At 34.9% G+C, this 27,984-nt stretch overlaps 1 protein-coding gene across 16 annotated transcripts in view; it reads right to left on the bottom strand.

Moving 5' to 3' along the window:
- Nucleotides 1-27,984, bottom strand: part of SORBS2 (sorbin and SH3 domain containing 2) — a 209,193-nt gene that overhangs the window by 103,124 nt on the left and 78,085 nt on the right. For 15 of the 16 annotated variants that reach the window (XM_058192271.1, XM_058192258.1, XM_058192261.1 and 12 more), the window contains exons 4-6: nt 13,321-13,370; nt 5,296-5,388; nt 2,284-2,310 (exon numbers count right to left, since the gene is read on the bottom strand). In XM_058192271.1, coding sequence (XP_058048254.1) covers nt 2,284-2,310; nt 5,296-5,388; nt 13,321-13,330 — 130 coding nt within the window. In that variant the 5' untranslated portion in view covers nt 13,331-13,370. Of the gene's footprint in view, nt 1-2,283; nt 2,311-5,295; nt 5,389-10,827; nt 10,865-13,320; nt 13,371-27,984 lie in introns of all 16 variants that reach the window. The other variant, XM_058192270.1, reaches the window with a different exon arrangement.

The following is a 27,984-nucleotide window of genomic DNA, read 5'->3' as shown; positions in this document are numbered from 1 at the left end:
CAGCTACCCCAATACCTGGATGAAGATGTCTATCTAGATCCGTTCCAGTCCGGCTTCCGACGCGGATACAGCACGGAGACAGCTTTGGTCGCATTGGTGGATGATCTCTGGAGGGCCAGGGACAGGGGTTATTCCTCTGCCCTGGTCTTATTAGACCTCTCGGCGTTCGATACCATCGACCATGGTATCTGCTGCGCCGGCTGGGGGATTGGGAGTGGAGGCACCGATATCGGTGGTTCTCCTCCTATCTCTCCGACCGGACGCAGACGGTGTTGACGGGGGCAGAGGTCGACCGCGAGGGCCTCACTTGTGGGGTCCCGCAGGGTCGATTCTCTCGCCCCTGTTGTTCAACATCTACATGAAGCCGTTGGGTGAGATCATCAGTGGTTTCGGGTGAGATACCAGCAGTACGCTGATGATACTCAGCTGTATTTTTCCACCCCGGCCACCCCAATGAAGTTGTTGAAGTGCTGTCCCGGTGTTTGGAAGCCGACGGGTCTGGATGGGGAGAAACAGGCTCAAGCTTAATCCTCCAAGACGGAGTGGCTGTGGATGCCGGCATCCCGATTCAGTCAGCTGCAGCCGCAGCTGGCTGTCGGAGGCGAGTTACTGGCCCCAAAGGATAGGGTGCGCAACTTAGGTGTCCTCCTGGATGATCGGCTGTCGTTTGAAGACCATTTGACGGCCGTCTCCAGGAGGGCCTTCCACCAGGTTCGCCTGGTCCGGCAGTTGCGCCCCTTCCTTGATCGGGATGCCTTATGCACAGTCACTCATGCACAGTCACTCATGCACCTCTCGCTTGGATTACTGTAATGCTCTCTACATGGGGCTCCCCTTGAAGTGCACTCGGAGGCTTCAGTTAGTCCAGAATGCAGCTGCGCGGGTGATAGAGGGAGCTACCCGTAGCTCCCATGTAACACCGCTCCTGCGCAGACTGCACTGGCTGCCTGTGGCCTTTCGAGTGCACTTTAAGGTGTTGGTTACGACCTTTAAAGCGCTCCATGGCTTAGGACCTGGGTACTTACGGGACCGCCTGCTGCTACCACATGCCTCCCACCGACCCGTACGCTCCCATAGAGAGGGACTTCTCAGGGTGCCGTCCGCCAAACAATGTCGGCTGGCGGCCCCCAGGGGAAGGGCCTCCTCTGTGGGGGCTCCCACTCTCTGGAACGAGCTTCCCCCTGGTTTACGTCAAATACCTGACCTTCGGACATTTCGTCGCGAACTGAAGACCCATCTTTTTATTCGCGCGGGGCTGGCTTAATTGGATTTTAAAAGGGAATTTTACAAATTTTAAATGGGGTTTTAATTGATGATGATTTTTTAATATCAGGCTAATTTTGAATAAGTTTTTTAAGGGTATTTAAATTGTGTATATTGTATTGTTGTTTTTATTTTGCCTGTACACCGCCCTGAGTCCTTCGGGAGAAGGGCGGTATAAAAATCAAATTAAATAAATAAAATAAATAAAATAAATTAGTAAATCTGGTATGATGGCAGTCCCCAATGACTAAAAGGTCCACTTTTCTGTTGGTAACGGTCTGAAGGATGAACAAGATAAATGGATCTTTTGCAATTATTATTTGGTAGTTTTCATTACTACATTTAAGAGCTGTACTGCAGTGCTTAGAATGAAGTCCTGCAGGCTAACTCACTGCTCACTCCAGGAGTTTAATTGTGAGCAGCTCAAGGTTGACTCAGCCTTCCATTCTTTTGTGGTCAGTAAAATGATGACCCAGCTTGTTGGGGGCAATATCCTGGCTCTGTATATCACTTAGAGAGGGCTGTGAAGAACTATGCAGTGGTATATAAGTTTTAAGTGCTAGTGCTACATTTAAATTTATCTTTGTGGTGGGTATAAGAATAAAGTATGCATCTAAAAATGCCACATTATTTACTTGGAGAAGATAACAGTAGAGAAGTAAATGCACAGCTTCCTCTAGCGGAACAGTCACCTTCGAAACCAATGCAATTCTTTTTTGCTTTATACTGTTTTCTAATAACAAAAACCTATCAGCCACTTTGTGTTGGAATTACTGGCTGCATTCACATGACATTTTGGTCCAGGATTAATTTACCTAACTTCATTTATTCAATGAATCCAATTTTGTGGTCTGATACATTAGCTAAAATGTGGTCAGCAAATGTTGTGGATCAATGTGCTGTGTAAATGTAGAGTCCTCCTTGACGAGTGCCATGACAAAATGCCATGACAGACATTTTGTTATGGATGCTTATACAAACACATGCAATATTTTTGTTAATTTATTTTTTAAAAATTACCTGAGTCTGGTGAATGGGAATCAAGTCCTAGAAAGAGTAAATACTAAAGTTAATATATGGGAAGTTTGATTAGGATTCTTACCACTTGTTTTAGTTTCTGAAATTCAGGGAAATTTACTTACCAAACATACACTTTAAAAAATATTATAATTTGAAATCCTATTTTCAATGTTCACTGAACTCAGTGAGTTGTACATGAAAATAACCAGTACAAAATAACTTCTTTTGATGATTTTTATTTTTGCTTGGCCCAAACTTCTTTTTATTTATGAGTTCAACAATTTGGTTCATATATATCCCAATTCACTTCTCAGTTTGCATACAAAGCTGAGCCATCAACCAAGGTTTAACTACCTCCATGGTGATAGGAGTAATAATATTGATGTCTGTCTAAAAAATTATCCATTACTATGGTATTTTAAACACTAATATTTATTGTACTTCTATTGCAAAATACAAACTCTCTGGGTAGATTACAAATTACTAAAAAAAAAAATAATACATGAGATCCAGCAATATTTGGAGGGACACTCATGAAAAACAAAAGAATAAATGATCCAGAACAATGTTTATCAAACCTCAGCAACTTATCAGCCAGAGAATTCTGGGAGTTGAAGTCCATACATCTTAAAGTTGCTGAGATCAAGAAATGCTACAAAAGTTGCTGAGGTTGAGAAATGCTGAGCTAGAAGCTCTTTCCATTTCCATTGATTTATTTTGGCAAGATCACAATCTGTAATATCTTTCTCTGTATAAATCATTTTAAACTATATGTTTAATTAATTAATTTTAATTTAAAAATTAACATCATGATTATTCAAAAGACGTATTAAAACATTTTACAGATAATTTAGTAATCAGTTTAAAAGAAGCCACAACAGCTGTGGAAATTAACCTTTAAAGAAGCTGAACAATGAGGCTTATACAAAAAGCATTGTGTTTTTCAATGCTATAATGTCTTTAGCGCACACTGATTTATTAGAATTACTCTTCCCTTCTGGTGCCTATGCATAGTTTAAGACACTACAAGAATAGTAGCTCAATACCTGTGTCTCTATTCAATTAAACTCAGAATTACAATTAATCTTCTAATATGATTCATCTCATATAATTCATCTGGGCTACTATCAAATGCATTTATTTTTTTAAAAAAGCATTTAGGATTTTTTTCTGAATGTTTGTAACAAAATGACTCCACATATGGCTTTTGCCATTTTGCTATCACATTTTTTTCATTTTCCACATTTCATTTTTCTTTGTTGACAGTTTTGTGACAACATTTAGCTAAGGGTTGGATTTAATTGCTAAAAGCTGTTAATATCTGAAATCTAGTTTATGATTTCTATCAGCCAGAGGGAAAACTTTTCAATCCAATGTTCTAAAGCAGGGGTCTCCAACCTTGGCAACTTTAAGACTTGTGAACTTCAACTCCCAGAGTTAAAGTCCACAAGTCTTAAAGTTGCCAAGTTTGGAGACCCCTGTTCTAAAGGACACTGAGAAAATGACAAATGTTACACTGTTTCAGCTAGATGAAATCGTTGAAGCCTGAAAGCTACTTCCTAGTTTTGCCCTATTGTTTTCTACTCTTTTTCAATAAGGAATTGCAAACAGTATGCTTTTTACCTGATCAAAGATAAATTATAAAGTAGAAAAAAATAAAGACAGAATTGTTTATTTCAGCACACAAATATGGAGAGGGGGCATTTTACTAATTTGGTACAGTTGATCTTAAACTGGTTTATTTATTAAAATATTACAATATTTTGGGCAATACTGTATCCTGGCATGGCTAAGTGTTTCTCTTTTTTCCTGCATGGGAGACTCCAACTGAGGTCTAATTAGAGGCTCTGGTTGCATAATTCCTTAAAATTCCTTGGGGCCAAGCAGAATTACAGTTCAACCAATGGTTCAGCATGATTAGGAAGTATCACTGCCTGAATTGCTTCTGTTGAAGATTCAAGGAAGCCTCTACATTACAGATGTGCAACCTCTGGCCTTAGCACCTCACACAATCCCTCAAAATAGCATATTTTTATTTTTTTATTTTATTTTATTTTGTCATAACAGTATATATAAGCATTAACATGAAATAACTATATAATATATAAGCATATATTTGTGCAGTTCATAGCCCTTACCAAAGTTGTAGTAGAATTGAATGTTTAATAATATAAAGAAACAGTATCTATAATGGAATAATTGATAATAACTGAATTCAGTTCATTTTGTTTAATAGAGGTAGTCCTTATTTAATGACTGCCTTGATTAGTGACCGTTTGCATTTGTGACAGTGTTTTAACAGTGTTAAAAAAATTAACTTTGCAACCAATCCTTGCATTTATAATTTTCAAAACTCTGTAAAGCAAAGGAAAGCTAAAGAAACAGAGTAATCACAGTAACAGTTTAAGCAGTGACTGTTCTGCTTAACAACTGAGTTGCCAGTCCAATTGTGGTTGCTGAACAACAACTATTTGTATTAATTGCATCTAATTTTCATTTAAATATAATCAGATGTCACATTTATTCTGAACATTTGTGCTTGCTTTTATTTCTGGCTAACATTTATTTTCTGAAATAACAGTCTACCTTTGAGTAAAGTAGGTAGAGTTTCTTTTCATTGTTTAGGTGTATGGACAGTGCATATTCTCATGTGCTCAAAGACTAATATTTTGTATAAATATTTGGAACGTATCCAAGTTCTAGTACTATATTTAGGACTACATTAAAATGTCTGTGCTTCTGGTTTATTTCTGTTCTGTATTTCCTATATCAGTAATAGTCAGATGTTTCATATATTTGCAATACAAATGTCACAATTCTTTGTCATTATATATGCTAGTACTAATAATTAGAACAAAAAAAAACCTAAACAGTGATTAAATGACAGGCTCATCACCATAACAATTGTGAGGATCTGTGGTTACCATTTCCAATATTCAGTTCTAACGCACAACTGTATAAAAGACAACACAATGCTACTGAAGTGTGGCATTCCATGGTTAACAGCTATACCTGCGGTCAAAAGGTTTGGAGAACTTTGAACTCTCTTCACCGCTGTTAATTTGACAGACATGGCAGCACGTTTGCGAGCACACCCACCACTATCTGAAAGCAGAAAAGGACACAGGCACAAGCCCACGACGTAGAATGCAAGCACATGCAATGTACAAAGTGAGGATTACTGAGATATGTAAATGTGGACATAAATCCATGCAATTAGAATTTGTGGTTGATCCCTAGATACTTGTACATACGTACCAAAAGGTTGAGGAAGCTGTTGTTAATTAATACTGCCATTCCAAAGAATACACCAGCCAAAGAGATTTAGCATGTGCTTTCCAGTATTTGAAAAATCACTTGGGTGTACCTAACTCACCACAAAAATAAAAAGACTAAAAGGCAGGATTAAAAATGACACATCAAAATAAGGAACTAATCAAAACGCAGAACTAGAAAGTAGTATGTGGCCATCACTGAATATCTTATTAGTTGCCCAGAGTTAACTGCGTGACAGGCTGGGTGGCTAATAAATTTTACAAACAAATAAAAAACAAATAAGTGTAATATTTATTCAGATTATTAAAATGATAACCTGAACTATTTACTGAAGGCAGAAATAACCTTTTGCCTTCATCTAACAATCTTCCTGCTCCATCAGAAAGGAAAAAGAAACCATTTAACATTAATTTACCTGAAAGGGAGTAGCCTTTTGGTGGTGGTGGGGCATTGGTATTTATACATAGAGAATTACAGGTGGCAAGGTGAAAATGGGTACAGCTCCTTTTTTAGTTCCCCCTCTCCCCCCTCCTTTTTGGAAACAAATTTAGGTTTTCTCATTTTAAGAAAAACAGCTTATTTTAGAAACACTACAACCTTTGCCTAAATGGTGAGAAACAGTCATGACTCTGGGCTGCTTGCAATTTCTTCGGAAGTGTCTGAAGGGCTGTAACTATACCTGATTTACAGTACTTTATGGGGAATGTGATAATGCTAGAATTTGGATGTGAGCAAATGCCCCTTTAGTTCTTCTTCAGAAAGTGCAATGAAATTTCTCACCAGGGATTATGAACTACTTAATAGAAACAAATGTGGCAGAAAGTGCTGGCTGTAATTGGAGAAACTGTGGGAAAGAATTTTCCTAATCAAAATTTACTGGAGGATTTATGCATGGAAAGATTTTTTTAATCTTGGAGATTTTGCATTTTCAAAGTGACTTTAAATCCTGAACTTCTCTCTTCCCTCTCCCCCTTTTGGGAACTATTATCCCCTCCCCAATTTTTTTTAAAAAGCAGTTGATCAGTTTAAACAGGCATTCAAAAGCATAGTTGTCAATCTGCCTGCTGTTCATTAAGATGCTGGCGTAAGTTTTAAAAGACCTAAAGGTGAGTTGAAAATAATAGAAACCTTCAAACTAAGAATGATCAGATAACACTAGCAAAGATATTGAATAAAATTTTATGACTTAATATAAGAGAAAAGGGGCAAGGAAGAGTCCAGTGAGGATAGTAAATCAAAGCAACAGACCAATCCTAGCTACATTATTATCCTCAGTCAACTTGGAACTTAGGGCATATTGCCCAATATGATGTTGTATGACTTATTCTGGTGTCCTTCAGGCATGTACCTGAAGGCTGCATTTGTACAAGAAAGCTACAATTGTACAACAATTACAATTTACCTGCTAGAGTAGTCCAACAAATCTAGATCGTTGCTACAAGATCCTTTTCTTCCTTTCCAAATTAATTTCATTTTTTAAATTCTATCAATTCTTGTGTATGTTTGCTCTGCTTTACGAGAACAAAAATAAACATGAAACTTATTCCATGTGCCTGAAGTGCAGGAATGTATCATTTATTGCAAGGAACTTGCAATAGTAAGTGTGTTGTAAAATCAGAATTGGCAGTGTCCTTCCCTCCATGTTGGCTTAGCCCACTAGGGAAGAATATAATTCTAGAAATGGTACAGTTAAAAAGCTTTCTTAGAGACAGCGGTAAAGAACTGTGAAGCGGTACATAAGTCTAAGTGCTATTGCTATTATACCAGTATGTTGTATAGGCATTCAAACCTATTTGACATTTTGATCTAGGGTCTTTTTCATGCATAGTCCTTTTATTTTTGTAGAAACACCAAGGAGTGAACCAGGACATCTAACCAAAGGTGGACTTATGTTTTGTATGCTTGGTGATTTTATACAAGGACAAATTCTGAATTTAATTTGCAATGATTAGAAATATATTACAAATACTCTGAGATTTGGAACTTATGCTTCCTATACACTTCATGGTAAATCCAACAACTGGATTACTCAGCCATTAATAGTGGATAAGGAGAAGATAATTGCATGGGGCATGCCTACTGCATTTAAAAGAAATCCAATTTGGTTGATTAAATGTTTATATAATGGCATGCAAACATTCAAAATCAAAGAAAGCCTAGAAGATTCTGATTATCCATTCCAGGAAAGAATCAAATAGCTGGTATTGGAAATAATAATGCTGAGTGTCTAGGACATGCTATTCTAAGTTTAGGAACTGTTCTCAAAACAAACTGTTTATTCAGCAGTTGTATATAACATATAGCTATTTTGATGTGTTTTGAGAGCATAGAAGATAAATGGTAACAATTCTGCATGATGTTGAATTAATGTTAATAAAGTTAAACTTAATATATTTTTGCATTCTCCAAAGACTGTAATTGTTTTTAACCAGGTTTGTATTTATGTCTTTCGTTTACTATAAAGCAGTCGGGTTATTAAATCATTTTAAACTGAGATGCATTTATCACAATATTATCCTTGTACATTCGTGCCTAAAATTTATGGAGAGACACTAAAGATTCATTTAAGCAAATTAACTTTGGACCATTCATTAACTATGTGAGAAAAAGGGTTGCATATAAACAGTCTGCCCAAATTATTTGAAATGTTATGTTCTTAGAAGGAATCTGGATAAGTGGAAAGCTTGGTCTACCCAGCCACTTAAATCCACTTTAAATTAATGCACTTGGATTTAAACTGTTTAATCTCATTAAAGTTAAAGACAAGAATTCTTTCTATGTCTGGTGAGAGAATGTTTATTTATAGATTGTGGATGTCTGTTATCTCTACTGAACACTGTGCAAGTAGCATTCTAGGAATTTTTAAAATCAGCTTTTAAAATCTCTAAAAGAGCAATTTGTTTTACTATGGAATGGAAGAAGCAATTATGTACAGTTTGTTTTATGAATAAAATATTTTTTGTTCTGGAATCCAGAGAAAGGAGGCTGAATTCTCAAGTTTTTGCTACTTGGTTAAGGAATTCAGATCTGCAATTGAATAATTTACATTAAGCCTTTTTGGGGTATTCCTTGAGTATGCATATATAGTTCATAATTATTTTATATACAAATAATTATTTTAGAATCAAATTATTGATACCTATAGTGTTTATAAAATACAATGATTCAAAAAAGAATCCACCCTTAAAAATGAATATGATTCACCTACTTGATAAATCTGGATATACAGCTGTGCATGAACCTTGCTTTGATCATAACATTGTATATTACACACTGTACACATTTTATCCTGGGCAATAGGAAAAGGGAGTGTTTCATTTTGCCTTAAATGAACAGGAAGAAGTTTGCTCAGGTGCCTCATAACTGAAGCAACAACTCAAATAAAGGTTGGTATATGCTGAAAAGATGTTAGATGCTGGGTCAATGTTTAATTATAATGGCACTGAAATCAAACCACCTGAATGTCATTGGACTGGGTGTGTCAAATTTTTCAACTTTCAATTTCCAAACATTGGAGGTGCTCAAAAATTCTGACATGCCTTGGCGAATGTAAAGATAGTTTGGTTACTTTTAATATAATTTACATGTGCTTAGTAAATTACTAGATAGATATCATGATTTTTAAAGTTTTGTTTATTTCACATCTATATAATGGGGAACTCTGAGAGAAATGGAACATTCATTTTCTTTAAAAACAGTTTAAGAGATGGACAGCATTTAGCCAAACCTAAGCATTGGTGTATCCCTTTAATTTTGACAGGAGACATTCATAGGATAGGAGACTATACTTAAGACTAGTCATAGAATTCAATAGGATTTCCACTAATTTTATTACAAACAGAATCATTATGATCCTTCAATAATATAGATTTTTTTTTTTGCATTTATATCCCGCCCTTCTCCGAAGACTCAGGGCGGCTTACACTATGTTAAGCAATAGTCTTCATCCATTTGTATATTTTATACAAAGTCAACTTATTGCCCCCAATAATCTGGGTCCTCATTTACCTACCTTATAAAGGATGGAAGGCTGAGTCAACCTTGGGCCTGGTGGGACTTGAACCTGCAGTAATTGCAAGCAGCTGTGTTAATAACAGACTGTCTCAGCAGTCTGAGCCACCAGAGGCCCCAGAGATTAATTCTTAATTGTTTTGGAATAATGTGCAGATTTTTAAATAGGTAATGCTTGATCTGTTTTTTAAAATGGCTGCTTAAAGGCCTGCTAGTAAAATATCACTTATAGCTTTTATGTATACTGAGAGTTTTTGCACAGATTCCTTGTCTCTCTAATCACACTTGGCCAATGAAGAACTCTATTCTATTTATTAAATGTCCTCTCGAAATCAGATTGTATCTTATTTCAAGTCCCATCAAAATTTACTTCTGGCAACTGATAGAGATCATTTTCTTGAAAGAGTTCTTTAGAGAGGCAAGAAGCTGACCATTTATTCTCTTTGCTGGTTTTATGATTAGATTAAAACAATGTTTCTCAACCTTGGCAGTTTGAAGATACATGGACTTCAACTCCCCGAATTCCTCAGCCAGCCTTGTTGGGTTCTGGGAATTGAACTCCATACATCTTCAAACTGCCAAGATTGAGAAACATTGCATTTGATTATTAAATTATATTTGATATTGTTTGTACTGCATTATTATTCACTTAAGTTGCAGAATTTATACTATCCAGAATAAAGGTACATGGGTATAAAAAAAGGATGTATGTGGACGTCCGGTTGACGTCACGGCGAGAATGGCTTGGAAAATAGCTGAGGCCCGCAAAATCCAGCTGGCAACTGCTGTCAGGATCAAAGCCACCATGTAGGGGCAGTGACGAAAGGAGAGGTGCTTCATGGACCACAAGGAACTCACAATTTCCTCGTTAGGTCAGAAGCAATCTCTCCTGAATGGCAGGAGGGACAATGGCCATTTTTGGCTAGTCACAAGCTGGGACAACCGGGACCATAAGATTTCTGCTGGAGCGGTCCATGGACAGAGCATTGAAGCTGGGTGAGATAACTTCCAACTCCTATTCTAAAGACTTATGTACAAGAATTTCAAAAAATAATCTCCAAGCATTAAGGAAGTGGCGATTAGACACACAGAGAAGACTAAAGACTGAAAATTAAGAGGCGAAAGAAATGCCCACAGGAAACTTTAAAATATAGAAAGCCTGGAAAAAAGCTTAAACAATCTGAAAGGTGATTTTTGGGAGAAACTGTCTTTCTTATTTGTATGGACTTATTGGATAATCAGTTGTTTTTGACTTACTGTTTAATGTTGGAATTTGGAGCAGGAGAGCCGTCTACTGGAAGAAGAGGAGCATTACAGTGTGAGAACCTTTAATGAAAGTAAGGCATGTCTCATACACATAATTGAAGAAAGTAAACAACACCTGGAAGGCAGCCTGACCTTGATTCTATTTTAGAAGACGATTGGATATTTTGAAATACTTAGTGAGTTTCTTTTTGAAGATTTTTAAGATGAACTAAATTGCAAATTTAAATTGCAAATAACTAAACTCTATTGAAACTGGTTATTGGATTGTGGATTTGAAAGATTGGAGGAAACCTAGTGGATTAATTTGGATTTGGATTATTATTGCTATTTGACAGAACACTACAAGGCAAAAGAAGAAAGGTGATAGAAGAAAAGAGAAAAGAAAAAAATAAGACTGTAAAATTTAGACAATTGGGAAAACAAATAAGTGGAAAATCAAAAGGCTATAAAATACTAAAGAAATTTAAAGATTATAAATATAGAGGATTTTGAGGTATAACTATAGGCTTGACTAAATCTTATTAATAACGGGCTCTGTTGGAGCTTTTAAATATTGAGACGTTGGAACCATAGAAATATATTGAGTAATTTTTATCAAATTGTTACAAAATGGATTATCAGGAGAGATGAAGAAATAATTTTGATGCTCAAAAGCATGCATGAAACTATAAAGAATAAGGAGACAAGGGGATTCTCTAAAGATAAAGAAATGAGTGTACAACTGGGGGAAAAGATGAACATGATATTCAGAAAACAGATGAGAAATTAGAAGAAGCAGTGGAAGAAAAAAATCAAAATGGGATGCAAGAAGGCAAAGATAATGAAGAGAAAGGATTGATAAGTAGGACTCAAATAAATAATTCCTTAAAGGTTTATAATAGAACAGAGAAAAAAAGAGAAAAATTTCTTCAAAAAAAGAGAAAGATTTATGGATGGGTGCCCAAATGATACAGCAGAAAGAGACAAAGGGCAACCCGGAGGCAATACTCAATGGGTATAAAAATATCAAAAAAAGTTATAAAATTCCAAGAGAGAGAAATAAAAAGGTGTTTAAAAAGTCAACAAATGATGGAACTCCAAAAAGGTTAAGAGATGATGGATAGTGATAAAATATATTAATAAAATGAAAAAGTAGAAAATAAAAATAGAGAAAATAGTAGCAAATATACTAACAGATAATAGAATTTATTATAATTAAAAATAAGCTAAGGTTAGAAGGTGGAGGTTTAGGATTAGGTAATCTAATTGTATTATTAATATTAACAAGTGTGTTAAAATATTTTGTGAACTTAAACTTTTAAGGATTAGAACTTGTGGGGACTTTAAGATATAATCCCGGGATTGATTAAATTTTGTTAATATTTGGCCTTATTAGTAGTCCTAGACATTTGGGATATTGAAATTATGGTGGAATAATGAGTAATTTAAAAAATATTAAATATTAGTGACTGTAATAATACAGTAGGGGATAACAAATACATGGTGCAAAGAAATGTTATTAAGGTGTAAATGAATTAATGGAAAAAATTGATAAAGAATTATAAAGAGAAAATGGTATTGTTGAAGTTGGAAGATTTGGATTATGCATATTTATTTGTATTATTCTTGTTAGCATTGTTTAAAAAGGACATTGACCCAGTCAATACACTGTCCACAAAATATATATTGTGTGAAAGGAAAACTGCAAATAAAACATGAATATAAGAAAATGTATGTGGTCATCAGTGGCCATCAATTGCTACCTGACAGGTTTTAATTTTTCTTTTCTTTTCATGACCTTGTAATCCCTTCATTCAAAGTCTGGGTAACTCAATGGAGCTGAACATTTACTGGGCCAGATGCCCTTCCTGACGCCTACATGGAGATCACAGCTGATATTTTGTCGTTGTGCTTTGAGAGAGAAACATCCGTTGATGCCTAGGATTGAACTCTCAACCTCCTGAATGGGAGGCAAACACATTCACCACTAGGCCATCATGCCGCTCAAGAGGTTATAATTTTCAAAATATGGCAAAATTATTGTGATAATGTAAGGCATATATAAATACAATTTTCAAAATATCGCAAAATCATTGCGATAATGTAAGGCATATATAATTTAACTCATACTATATATGTAAAATATTCCAGTAGATCAATTTAAACAAAATAAGTAAGCAATAATTAAATCATTGTAAAAGTAAATGATTTGCCATTAAAGAAAAAAACTTTTCTTGATTTATGCCACTGTGCATGGATATGTTCTTTGCCCCAATATATTTTACTAAATATCTGAAAATATATTGAAATGAAATGCAGATGCTTATTTACATATGCATGTATAAATGCATATATTTGTACATAACAATGTATCTAGAGAAATATACATCAGAACTTCATATGCACACATATAAGAAAGAAAAAAATATTAGCAAAAAGTTCTTCAAAACATCTGTAACTTGCATTAAACAATATGGTCATTTTTTGCACCATAAAAATGCATACCTTTATTCATTTTGGTTCTGGGAGATTTGCTACTGAAGTCTTCAGTTTGCCTAGAGAAAATAAAGGCAATCTGTTCATTATCATAATGCAATAGAACTTGAGATAAAAATCTTTTGAGTAGGCAGAGAAGAAAAAAAATAGGGGCATTCAGGTTATACATGCTTCACAAATGAAGGAGGAGCAAAAAGAAATTATTTTATTTATTTATTTATTTATTTATTTATTATTATTTTTTGTCACAACAGTATATATAAGCATAAGCATGAAAATAACTATATAATATATAAACATATATATAAGCATAAGTATGTAATAACTATATTAATTGGATATAATGAAAGAAATGCAATGCGTGGCTGAAGACTGCTAGAAGGTGTCTGTTCTTTGTACAATCTCCTCATGGTCTCTAGTCTTCCTAACTTCTCACACTTCAGTTTCATTTAAAGAGAAAATTTCATGAGGGAACTGCTCCCATTTGGGCTTTTTCAAATCAAAAGCATCAGCAGCAGGGAGGCTGCAGAGAGATGGGGTTGTTGGCTACATAAAAACCACAACACCAACATTGTTCCTCACTTTTGAACAGAAATTAAGCCACCCAAATCACAAAAAAGTATTTGAAAGAAATAAACACTCTAAATGATGAAGAAGAAAAAAAGACTTTGGGCACAGTGGTGGAAGCTGGAGGACAATTTCAAGTGATTAATTCCATACCATTTTTAAAATTTGCTCTGCGCTGTATTTGAACACACTTATTAGAGAAGGGAAATAGCACTCAGAAATCTGTTTAGAATTGCCTATGTCCAAATTCACATCTCCAAACCTAAACAAACTTGAATTCTTTTTAAAGTAAGTATTGCTGTGGTGATAGACATGTTTGTCTGCCTATGCATCCATTTTAAGAGATGGCAGCTACATTCTTTTTAAAGTTTTCTTACAAAGATTCAGTTTGGAACTTTGAAGTGCCTGTAGCCTGCAAAAAAATTTCAAGATATTTAAAGGACTGAACCTATTAAATAACATTGCTTTAATAACCTGCTAATTATTCATCTATGCTTCTATCTAGGAAAATCATTTTGAGAAAAATGTATTTTTTATTTTTTTTGAAATAAATATGTCATTATCAGGGCAATAGGAAATAGTTAATGCCCTCCTTGGTCCAGTAGGTGAACATATGATAATCACTACATCATAAGACTATAAAAATAAAACAATAGGTCTGCCAGTCCAAATAATGTTCAGGATTTGTGAGTTTTTGTACCATATCATAAAGATTAAGTAGAAAAGGAGCTAAAATACACAGCTATTAAAACATTCTGGGAACTAGGCAGCACAGCAGAAAGCTGACTTTATTTGGATGTGGGTATTATTGTGCAACAATATAATATGTCCCATCAGATGCCAATCAATGGATGGGGTCTTCAATTTGTCCCATAATAGCTCTCTAGAATCAGACTCAAGAGCTGTTTTGAGTTACTGGGCTCTTCTGGAGACTGGTAGGTATTTTGATGTATAGATCAAGTGACTTCAAATATATCTTTTGAGCTTTTCTTTTCTTCTTTTTCAGTACAAAGTAAAGCTTTGTACTTCCTTTTTTTGTTTTTCATGAAGAAATTCAAGAATAATAGGCAGCTATTATTCTTATACAACTCAGGGATTTTCTTTTACTTTTTTGCACATTTCTCATCCATCCATGATTTGGATCTTGTTTTTCTATTGTTAGAACCCCATTTGGTTTTATAAATTAGTGCTTCTTTAAATGTGGCAATGAGTATATAATATTGTGTGTAAATGTACAGAAGGCAGAAACAGAGAGGTTTTCTTTTACAAATAGGGCCAGTAGGTGGTTTTACAAGATAAAAAGCACATTTTCTTTCATGCACTCATGCACCATTCTAAATCTAGTTAATACATAGTTGTGATAATTAACTGCTTCTGAAGCAATGACTTCAACATAGTTAAAATCTCTGGGAATGAGGAATGCTGAATCAGGCCCCAGATGGAGTCTGCCAGATACTTAACATGCATTGAAAGCAAATTATAAATACATTAATCCAAGAAACTGGAAAGCTTTCAGGTTCTGTGGTATTTCTTTGAGGGACTTGATGCTCCATGGCATTTGAAACACATACAAATATATAAACAGGAAGCACAGCATGAAATAGCAACTAAAAAAAGATAGTCATGCTATCAGAAGGTTGCCTTCGATTGCTGACATTATTGTGATTGTGTTTTTGTATATAGAAAAGAGGCAAGAAAAAATGAGCTAGTGCTATTGAAGTTATATAGCTAGTGAAGATTTTCCCTCTTTCCTTAAGTAGGAACTGAGATCAGAAAAAAGTATGCTGCGCCCCCGTTCATCTCAAGCTATGGTTACTTGGATAATTCAAGATACATTATTGTATGAAAAGTTATACAATTAAGCATCAGGTTACAAAAACAAAATTCAGAGACTATGTAATATCAACTAAAATGATTTATCGCCTTGTTGGCTCAAAAGTTATTTAATCTATCCATAAAAAAGATGCTATTATGGTAACATCTTTTTCTGCCAGATATATTCCAAGCAGGAAATTATATAAAGGCTGATGAAGAGAAGGTAGATGACTGAAAGAATTAGTGGAAACAGCAACTCTAAGTTGATACCCTCCAAATATAATAGTACTGTCCATCAAATATCTAAAGGCAGTTATGAAAGGATATGTGTGTGTGTGTGTGTGTGTGTGTGTGTGTGTGTGTGTGTATGTATGTATATATATATGTACATTGCTCCCAGAAGCACGAAGCTGAAGCCTGAAGATGACGAATGAGACTTCGTCGAAACGTCGCCAAGACACTTCCAATTTTACACGGGAGAAAACCCGAACAACCAAAGACCTACATACAAACACCCGTGAAAACCTCAGAAAATATATATATATATATATATATATATATATATATATATATATATATATATATATATACACACACACACACACACACACACATATGTATCGTATACGTATATATACACATATATTTATATATATACACACACACGTATCATATCATATATGTGTATGGGTAGATATATATTTTCTTTTGAGAGCAGGCAACAGAATTCCATTTTTAATGTATGCCAATGTGCTCACAGTATAAAATGACAATAATGATTATCTATCTATCTATCTGGAGATATTAAAGATTACAGCCACGTAACTCAGTAAGTACTGTTTTATGTACTGCTTAAATATTCTTTCAACCACTTGGTCTTCTGATGTTCCAGTATGTTGCCCATTTTTGGGAGTGGGATGAAATCATCCCACCCCCAAAATATCATCTATTTTTTTAAAACCCAGACAACTGAACCTAAACAAAAATTCAAATCACCCTAATAACACTGAGAAAAAGGTCCTTTACAGAAACCACTGAGCATAACAAGGTGAATAATAAATTAAAGGACAATTGCAGGGATAAAGGGATTGACTTATCTTCTTGATATTCTAAATAAAATCATCTTGCAATTAATGCCTCAGAATTCTATGTGGATGATTCAAAGATTATACTGACCCCAAGTTGTTTTGTTCAGTTATAACACTCGTTTTCAAAACAGCCCACAAATTATTCCTGAAGATGGCAGATTCCAGAAAGCTTTGCTTGCTGCTATAGGAGACAGCATTTTCAAATGTTCTTATAGTTGGGAACTGAACAAACAGTAGCACTTGAAAGCAAACTGTAAAATGCTACACTACATATCGAGCTTTAAAACGATATTCTGAGGCCAAAACTGCATAGAAATAGGTTAGTAGGATTTTTACTCAGAGCTTCAAGTTATTCTAATAAATATTCACAGCACCCACCTACCCACTGCTTAAGTAGGGACTTCATCATATCTTGTAAAACAGAATGTGGCCATCAGATACCAGTATAATAAATATACTGAATATAAATAAAATAAAATGGAAAAAAACCTAGAGAGTTGGGAGAAATGATTTGCTGATATTGGAATGTAACATCAAAGAAACAGGCCAAGCCAAGAATCTGGGAGCAAGCCGTTTTATAATGGCTTGCAAATGATTTCTCAAGGCAAACTAAAATAATCAGATTGGCCTGTGGATATTTTAGTCAACATAAAATCCTGAAGGGTCACAAATAATGTGGGATAAGTGTATGTTCTAATTTGCCCCATTACTTTATAAAGCCATCATGATTTAATTTCCTGAACCTCAATGCAGACTCTGGGGTACATGAAATGTTATCAAATATGAAAGGGTCTTCAATTACATATCATATACTAATAGTTCTAAGGCAGGATGGATAGAGAAATAAGCCTGCCATCCCATCCTAACCTTACCAATGGAGATGCTGATTCCAGACTTAAAATTAATTTGTTGGTTCACTGGAATGATCCATGGTTTACATTTTATGAAAACACAAGTACAAGTGAACACTGCTAAGAATGTTTCCTTTCCATTTTGTCCTGAACCACGAAGATCTGTTTATGTCACCAAGTGTGTCTCAAGTCATTGCATGACAAAGTCATCCTTAAAAGGGGCTGTTATTTTCTTTTCACTAAAAGGCACACTGTAATTGGTTGTAAAAACATCTGACCAGCAAAAGGTACTGTAACAATTTGATCCTTGACCTTCTGTACTAAAGCAGCAAATCCTGTCTCTTAATTTCTCCTCCCCCTCCCCTAATGTTGCCCCGTGCTCAAAATGTGCCTTAAATATCTTTTAAGATTCAAAACATTTTTTTTCCTGAAAATGAAAACAGGTTCAAGTATCAAATCAAAGACATCAAGGAAGGCATACATGCTGACAGGTTACGGTATAAATTTTATGGAATATTTTTATAGTTGCAAAGGCAGCCTTTTGCAGGATGGTAAGTAATAATAAACAGGATACTTTGATACCTTCAGTTTGCTCAACAAATTAAGGCTGATATAGCTGTGCATTTTTATGGCTTCAAAATTACCGGTAAATAAAAAGAAAGTGAATGTTGCATTAGAACTTATGAAATTTGCTTCATACAAAATGCTTGTTCATACTGCCATGTTTGTGTTCATTGCCCAAAATAAATTAGACAGCACCCCCTCCTCCCTGTGCACAAGAAGGCAGTGTAGAATCCAAGCTATCTTTTAAAAGGGTCTGGCACAACCCCAGAGTCACCAATTAAGTAACCCCAGAACTCATTATGAGTTACAGTATGCATACACTCTAAAATAAAGGAAATGAAGACTTCATATTTCTAGGAGGAGGTTTATGGATTTATTTTAGAGATACAGTACAGTTGTTAAGTATTTTTCATCTGAAAAATGGTAGTGAACTGATATTTAGGGGAACAACTGGTGGATCTCTGAGGGCCAGGTAATTGGCAGATAATTCACTTCTGATTCACAGCATGAAATGCATGCAATGGAGTCTTTTGAGCCTACAATGTATTAAAATGCTTTGTAGTGAGTTTTAATTGTCTAATGCCCCCTCCCAGGGGATGTTGTAAAGCCCTAGAGTGCTGCTATGTATAAGCTATAATAGTTCCAGTGTTAAACAGAAAGGTCATTCTCAGTACTATGTTTTGGGTTTTGTTACCTGACAAACTGGTAGATGCCACAGGGCTTGGACTAGGTGCCTTGGTGATTAAATACTGATGCCCTATTCAACATGCAAAGCTAATATGTGCCAAGTGGTTACCAGGAGCAAGTTCATGAGAATAAAAGATGGGTTGTTTATTTCAAATACTGTCAAGCAACAGAAACAGGAAGCACTTAGCTGCCGAAGTGAAACTGGGATAAGATCCAATTCTGACTTTATAGACATATAAACCGTTGCATGGGTGTGTCACTGTCTACAGCAACATTCTCAAAATTCTACTTCACTCTAGACAGCTTAGTAGTGGGAATATTACAGTTCTGAAAAGTTAAAATTTATAATTACATCTCTGTACTTGTACAGACTGCCCATGTCCCAAGTAAAATTTTACTCTAGAATCACCTCTTGTATAGAAGTACCACATCTCTGATACAACAAGAATTAGGCTAGATCAGGGGTCTGCAAACTTGGCTCTTTTAAGACTTTGGACTTCAACTCCCAGAGTTCCTCAGCCAGCTTTGCTGGCTGAGGGACTCTGGGAATTGAAGTCCACAAGTCTTAAAAGAGCCAAGTTTGCAGACCCCTGGGATAGATGATATGCTGTTTTAAATGAAATTCAAGCGTGTCAGCCTCTCTCTCTGAACTGGAAACAAATAAAATATGTATAGATTGTGCTTTGCGCTGTTCTCAGAGTCTCAGAATCTACTTTCGATTCATCCATTTAATATCTTCTGTAGGAGGAGTTTACACCACTGTGAAGCAAAGAATTTAAAAGCAGTAACACTGTGGTCTCAATGGTGCGCCTGCAATGTTTACATATATATTTTTGCCCTGGAGATGGAATTAACCTTTCCCATGTGCAATCAAAAGTGACAAGCTGTTTCATGCATTATTATTAGAATGGCATAACATGTCAGGGCAATTTGTCCTTGGATATTTGTGTGAAGTGGGCCCTGAAATGTTTGTAAGTGCTACCTGATGAACAATTTTATATCAGTCCAATCAATGTTTTGACAAAGTTGCACATTTATTCTATGAAAGGGGAAAAAAAGACCACCATTAAACTGTTACAGACTTTGTTTTTCCTCCATATTTACCCATCTTTTACATTGCTTCTAGTTTTATACCTAATATAGTCCTACAAGCTTTGTCACTATATAAAGCAAAAAAGCTGCTATTCCTCCCTCTATAAATAGCCAAAGTAAACATGACCAAAAAAACTAAACTTGGCAGACAGTAAAATCTCACATGATTAGAAGTAGTTAGAACAACTGCTTGCCTTTAATGGCTGGCAATTGTTAAATTTAAATTCATAGATAATTAAAATAGCTTTATGAAACTTGGGGAACTGCTGATGTTGCTAAATGATAACTTCCAACATTATATCAAAAAACTGGAGGAACTGTTGAGAATTTTGCCACCTCAGAAGGATTATAGGTATCTATATATCTGCTTGTTTTATATCCTGCTTGTCATATAGGAACTTAAGAGAAACACTCATTCTTAGGTTTTTGTTTCACAAAAACAGTCTTCTGACCTAAATTGTTTGGAGAATGAATGACTAGTGCCATTGATGTAAATCTCTTAACTTCAGTAAGAAGACTAACACTGACAATAGACAGAATAGAATAGAATAGAATGAATAGAATAGAATAGAATAGAATAGAATAGAATAGAATAGATTTCTTTATTGGCCAAGTGTGATTGGACATATAAGGAATTTGTCTTGGTGCATATGCTCTCAGTGTACATAAAAGAAAAGATACATTTGTCAAGAATCATAAGGTACAACACTTAATGATAGTCATAGGGTACAAATAAGCAATTGAATCATATTAGGAAACAGTCAATATAAATTGTAAGGATACCAGCAACAAGGTTACAGTCATACAGTCATACGTGGGAGGAGATGGGTGATAGGAATGATGAGAAGATTAATAGTAGTGCAGATTTAGTAAATAGTTTAACAGTGTTGAGGGAAGTACTTGTTTAGCAGAGTGATGGCATTCGGGAAAAACCTGTTCTTGTGTCTAGTTGTTCTGGTGTGCAGTGCTCTATAGCATCATTTTGAGGGTAGGAGTTGAAACAGTTTATGTCCAGGATGTGAGGGGTCTGTAAATATTTTCACAGCCCTCTTTTTGACTCGTGCAGTATACAGGTCCTCAATGGAAGGCAGGTTGGTAGCAATTGTTTTTTCTTCAGACTTCAGAGGATCATTAGAACTGCAGAAAAAATAATTGCTACCAACCTGCCTTCCATTGAGGACTTGTATACTGCACGAATCAAGAAGAGGGCCGTGAAAATATTTACAGATCCCTCACATCCAGGACATAAACTGTTTCAACTCCTACCCTCAAAACGACGCTATAGAGCACTGCACACCAGAATAACTAGACACAAGAACAGTTTTTTCCCGAAGGCCATCACTCTGCTAAACAAATAATTCCATCAACACTGTCAAACTATTTACTAAATCTGCACTACTATTAATCTTCTCACCGTTCCCATCACCAATCTGTTTCCACTTATGACTGTATGACTGTAACTTTGTTGCTGGCAATCCTTATGATTTATATTGATATATTGACCATCAATTGTGTTGTAAATGTTGTACCTTGATGAACGTATTTTTTCTTTTATGTACACTGAGAGCATATGCACCAAGACAAATTCCTTGTGTGTCCAATCACACTTGGCCAATAAAAAATTCTATTCTATTCTATTCTATTCTGCAGTTCTAATTATCCTCTGATCAAGGACTGCCCTGCCACAGTGCAATAAAGCTGTTCCAAATTGAGCTATTAGACTAGTGTCAGCAATGTAGGACAGGCTATTCATATTTTTCCCTCTAAATTTTAACCCCTCTTCATGGTCTTTCAATTTAATTTCCCTCAATATGTTTTTAAATATATGCTAATTAAGGGGAGCGGATACAACCTAGTCTCACTCCTTTGCCAACTGGAGCCAGTTTATTTTGCCATATTCTGCCCATTCTATAGCTTCTTTGATCTGTGTAAAAGTTTTGCATAAGGACCATTAAATATTCTGGAATTCCTGTCTTCTAAGCATGTTCTTGAACAGCTTTCTATAATCAATAAGCATAAGTTTTTTTGTGGCATTCTTTGGCGTTTCCAATTATCCAGTGTGCATCAACAATAATATCTCATCTTCCTTAGCCTTCTCTAAAGTCAGCTTGAACATCTGGCATTTCCATGTACAGTTTGGTATGGATGATCCCAAATACTACTTTGCTAACATAGGAAATTAAGAATATTATACAACTGTTTGCACAGTCTGTTATGTCTCTTTCCTTTGGTATTGGAATGTAGAATGACCTCTTCCAATTTGTTGGCCACTGTGTTGTTCTCCAGATTTGCTGTGATGGCTTGATAAACGATTACTGATTCTTTTGTTGCTTGCCTTATTATATAAGTAACAAAAGCAACATCCTACCTATTTCTGCACCCTTTGAACTTGGAAATGATTGGAGTGCTGATCCAGCTTCATCTTTCAGTATTAGAGGTTCTTATAAGTCGGCAATATCTTAAAAGGTATTGTGGATTGACATTGTAAACAGTGTTTGTATATTGTTTCAATCTTTGTTTGACTTTCTTTGAATGATTTACTATTTGTGCATTACTACTTTTGCATACCACTTTGAGGTTAAAACTGGGTTCAGATCTTTTGAAAAACTTTCTTCAATGTCTTAAAACTGTTATTATAATGCTGTTTGTCTCTTCTAAAAAGCTCTCTGAAATTATTTGATAAGTTTTTTCTTAAGATCTTTATCGATCTTGTCTTTAATTCTTTTTCTTATTTATTCCCACAGTTGTTCCGACAAGATATTCTTCTGTTTCTTGATCTCTGATAATCTTGTTTCATATTCATCTTTAATCATTTATTTATGCTTATAGCATAATTCCTTTGATTTCCAAACAAGGACACTAAGCACTTCAAAGTGATTCCGTATGTACTCCTTGAAAATGGTAGGTTCATGCTCCAAATTGTACTTTTATTTGGAACATTACTAACAGTGCAGAAGATGCACTATGTTGTGGTCCATATGAAAACATTATCTGAGATTATAAAATCATATAGAACATACAAATATACAATTACTTACATAATATTTTCATTATAGTTATTAATTATTGCTAAAGTTTTCAGAGTGGATCCTTTTTGGTACAGATTGGTACAAACCAATTTCACTTCACAGTTTTTACTTAGAGGTGTGTGTGCTGCACATAAATTCCTTTGAAATATGATTAGAGCAAAAAAAGCCCCAAGTATTATCCAGATTCTTGCTGTTTTAAAGAACTCATCTCTTCTTAGGCTATGATAGTATTAGCTGGAATCTGTTGCATGAAACGGCAACAAGTCTGGCTCCCCATTTCAAATGAGATGTATATCACAATCAGGGGAAATGGTATAAATAGAAATGAGGTGACTGAAGTATGGTAAATGAACGGTACAAATATTTTTATTTACTGATTATCCCCATGAATATCATTTCTGGAAGTCATATTTTTCATTAGTGATTTTGTGTATTTAATGTTGTATTTCAATTTGTTTATATCACCAGTGTTTTTCATACTAATTTTATACTGATCACAGCTTCCCAAAACCAGATGTTCACAGAGTTTTCAACCTTCTTATAATATCTTAATGGTAATCATGAATTATATGACGTGTAGTTACAGATTATCACAAAACTTTCGAATGCTTGCCCACCTGTTACTTGTGCCCTAGGAGTATCAGCAGTGAAATTATGAAAAGTATAGAAAATGAATATTATTATGTCAGCATGCTTGAAATAAGCAGTTTCATAAGTATTTTCAAAGCTTTTTAAAAGATACTGTTTCTTGTATTTAAAATATAATAGGCTACCCTAAGGGTTGAAAGTCTCCTAAGGAGGCTTATACAGTAGCAATAAAATCACATACTATAAAATGTGTTTTGATAAAAATGTTAATGAACCTGACAAATATCAGGATCTAAAACATCTCATCATTAGACTGAATTTCATTCATAGCTAAATGACACAAAACAAGCATAAAAACAATTAAGGGAAAAACTTTAGTGGTTTTTTAACAGCTTCCTGGGATGAAACAATACACACTCAGGATGATAGTTTATTGTATAAGCATGGAGCTGTGCTGCTAGCCAGTTTCATAGTTCTCAAAGAAAAGAAATCCAAATGCTCTCCTCACTCTCATCGGGGCAAACCACAATCCCCAAATGATCAAGGTTTTATGTGTTAAGGACATTTAGTGAGTTGAGAAATACACCAATTATCAATGGAGTTGATGTAGTACAGTCTCATAAAACCCAGCTGCGTTACTCCCAGCACGATATGGGTAGCTGTATTCTCATTATCTGAAGTTTCCGAGTATCTTTGAAACCAGCTGGACACAGAGCATATCGCATTAGTCTATTATGGACTTCTTAAGTTACAGAATGGTGTAATTTTGGATGTTCAATATTTTTGTATTTTTACAGATTTGAGCATTGAATAGAAAAAAATTAAATCTATTATGATTTATTTATTTATTTATTTATTTATTATATTTGTATACCGCCCTTCTCCCGAAGGACTCAGGGCGGTTCACAGACAAAAAACAACAGAAAACATATAATAGATTAAAAAACAGCTAAAGAATAGATAGTTGAATTCAATTGATGCTCTAACTTTTGATTGAAAGTCAAACTCTTGCAGGTAGAGATAGATGCAGGTAGTAAGGTCCACTTCTGGACTCAAATATCAATCATAAGCCTATCCTAAAAAAACACCACTGGGAATGTATAATTCTGAATGAATTCAACAAGAAGGATCCTACGGGACTGCAGAAATATAGGCAAACACTTAGGCTCTGCTTCCATTGAGAAGAAGGGTGGCTTTTTTTTTTTATTAAAACAAGTTGGACTGGTTTTTTAAAAAACCTACCACAAAAAACCCACAGCAAAGACGGAAATAACCCTTAGTTTAGAGAACAAATTGCACTGCTTTCTGAGCATGATAGACTTTTCAGTGTGGTTGAAAAGAGGTTCCACAGTGAATTTAGCCACTAATTACTAGCTCAAATTGGTTTCATATGAATTCATCCATGAAGCTATTTTATTCTGTTGCTGTATCAACATGTAATTTTGTTTTTCAAAAAAATGAAAATTGGCAATATATCATTTTAAAATTATATTTAAATATTACATGCACATGTTTTTGCGAATTCCATCTGAAAATATGAAACTATTAATTTGTATTAATAATAAATATGCATTTTATTTAAATTTGAGTTTTCAAGTCATGATTCTGTATTTAAAGCTTAGACAAATAGGGAAACAAAAGCTAATGATAACCTGGTTGGTTGAATGGCTAAAAAAAATAAATAAAGGTGTTCTCATTTGTCCCATTCACTGTCTTGCATAGATAAGAAATACACACACACACACACACACACACACACACACACACACACACACACAGAGAGTTTGTGTGTGTGTGGTCAATTTCACAATTTTATTTAGTCTATTATTAAAACTAATGGGATAAGTTGCCTAGAGTCTCTGGATACCAAGATGAACAGCATATAATTTTTAAAAATACATAAAATGATAAATAAATAAATAATAACCCCCAAATTACCAACACAATTAGAAATACTTTTCTGTTAGATTTGACTATTTATTTACAGTATGTTTACTACTTTTTCCAATGTACTGTTTTAGTTTGGGAACAGCTATTTCTTGTCAGATAATATTGTAGGTAACAAATAATAACATGTAATATTCTTTTCTGATGTGATTTTGGAATTTTGGAACTCATAGCTTATTAGTGTAAAGTGCATAGTATCCATGTATCTATTATCATTTTTTAAAAACTGTCCAACAATAAAAAAACTTAGCTTTTAGTTTATAAAATAAGTTATATTCTTTCTTTTTTCTTCTTTCTCCTTCCGTTAACCCAGTGGTGGGATTCAACCAGTTCGCAACCACTTCGGGTTGTTAACTTTCTGAGCAGTTTGGCAAACTGGTTGTTGGAAGAAATCATTAGGCCAGAGAACCGGTTGTTAAATTACTTGAATCCCACCACTGTGTTAACCCCATTGTCAATTACAGTGGATTTTCTCTGTTCCTCTGGAAGTGGAAGCAAGCAAAAGTACAGATCATTCTATAATGGATGGAGCCTACATGACAGAACAGATTTTAAACAAAAAATAAAACACAGGTGTCGCTTCCTATGATGGAGAGATGGATCATACACGTCATACAGAACTGAAAAACTAAAAATGCAGAGAAAGATGTGGCTAGAAGTTGGCTGTGTTTGACTTGACCAGTCACAGGACACCACAATAATATCACAGGCCAGTGGCAAGCTACTTTTTTTTAATTTCATTTTGTCACAACAGTATATACAAACATCGATATAAGAAAATCAACACATTATAAAAGAAAAAATATATATAAGCAAAAGTATGCAACAACTATGTTAATTTGGGAACAATAGGACAGGAACAGTAGGCACATTTGTGCTCTTATGCACGCCCCTTATTGTCCTCTTAGGAATGGGGTGAGGTTAATAGTAGACAGTTTTTGGTTGAAGATTTTGGGATTTTGAGTAGAGACTATAGAGTCTGGTAATGAGTTCCAAGCGTTTACAACTCTGTTACAGAAGTCATATTTTCTGCAGTCAAGTTTGAAGCGGTTGACATTAAGTTTGAATCTATTGTTTGCTCTTGTATTATTGCGATTGAAGCTGAAGTAATCTTTTACAGGAAGGATATTGCAATAGATGATTCTGTGTGTTAAACCCAGGTCATGTCGAAGTCGACGTAGTTCTAAGTTTTCTAATCCCAGGATTTCAAGTCTGGTGGCATAAAGTATTTTGTTGTTTTCGGAGGAGCGAAGAACTCTCCTAGTAAAATATTTCTGGATGTGTTCGATTGTATTAATGTCAGAGATGTGGCATGGGTTCCAGACAGATGAGCTGTAATCAAGAATAGGTCTGGCAAATGTTTTGTATGCTCTGGTTAGTAGTGTAGAGTTTTTGGAAAAGAAGCTGCGTAAGATTAGGTTTACAACTCTTAGAGCCTTTATTGCTATGTAGTTGCAGTGGGCTTTGGCATTTAGGTCATTTGATATGAAAACTCCAAGGTCTTTGACAGGGTGGGGGTCGTCAGTAAGGTAATGTCCATCAAGCTTGTACTTGTTGTTTGGGTTCTTTTTTCCAATATGTAAGACTGAGCATTTGCTGGTTGAGATTTGGAGTTGCCAAGTTTTAGACCAATCGGATACAAAGTCAAGGTCTTCTTGAAGGGTAGAAGTATTGTTAGTGGTAGTAAATAGTTTGACATCATCAGCAAAGAGAACACAATAACTTGAGATAAGGTCACAGAGATCATTTATGTATAGTATGAAGAGCGTTGGTCCAAGAACACTACCTTGGGGAATGTCACTTTTGACAGGAACAGGATTTGATAAAGCGTTACCAATTTTGACCACTTGTTGTCTGTTTGACAGGAAGGCATTTATCCAATTGTGAAGAGGTCCTGAAATGCCGTAGGATTTTAGTTTTAGGAGAAGTTTATCATGTACTACTGAGCCAAAACTTTGCAGAAGTCTTTGTAAATTGCATCTATTGCTTTTCCTTGATCAAGGTTAGTAGTCCATATGTTTTTGCAGTGGAGAAGTTGTAAGTTACATGATAATTTTTTTCTGAAACCAAATTGTTTGTTAGAGAGTAGGTTGTTTGTTTCAAGGTGGAGTGTAATGGATTGGTTTATGATAGATTCCATTACTTTGCATGAGACACAACATAGAGAGATAGGTCTGTAATTTTCAACTAGGCTGGGATCTCCTTTTTTGAAGATAGGGATGACTGTGGCTAGAGACCAGAGTTTGGGAAGGGAACTAGTCATGAAAGCTTTATTAAAGATTATGCATAGGGGTTCTGCTATATTAGTGGAAATCTTTTTTAAGATGTATGCACATAGTCCATCAGGTCCAATAGATAATGATGGTTTCAGGTTGCGAAGAGCTTTTTCAACATTATCTTATTATTTATTTATTTATTTATTTATTTATTTATTTAATCATATTT

Source organism: Ahaetulla prasina, chromosome 8 (assembly GCF_028640845.1).
Source record: "Ahaetulla prasina isolate Xishuangbanna chromosome 8, ASM2864084v1, whole genome shotgun sequence".
Classification (NCBI taxonomy): domain Eukaryota; kingdom Metazoa; phylum Chordata; class Lepidosauria; order Squamata; family Colubridae; genus Ahaetulla; species Ahaetulla prasina.
Note: the sequence above shows the minus strand (reverse complement) of the source record. Positions and strands in the feature narration are given on the sequence as shown.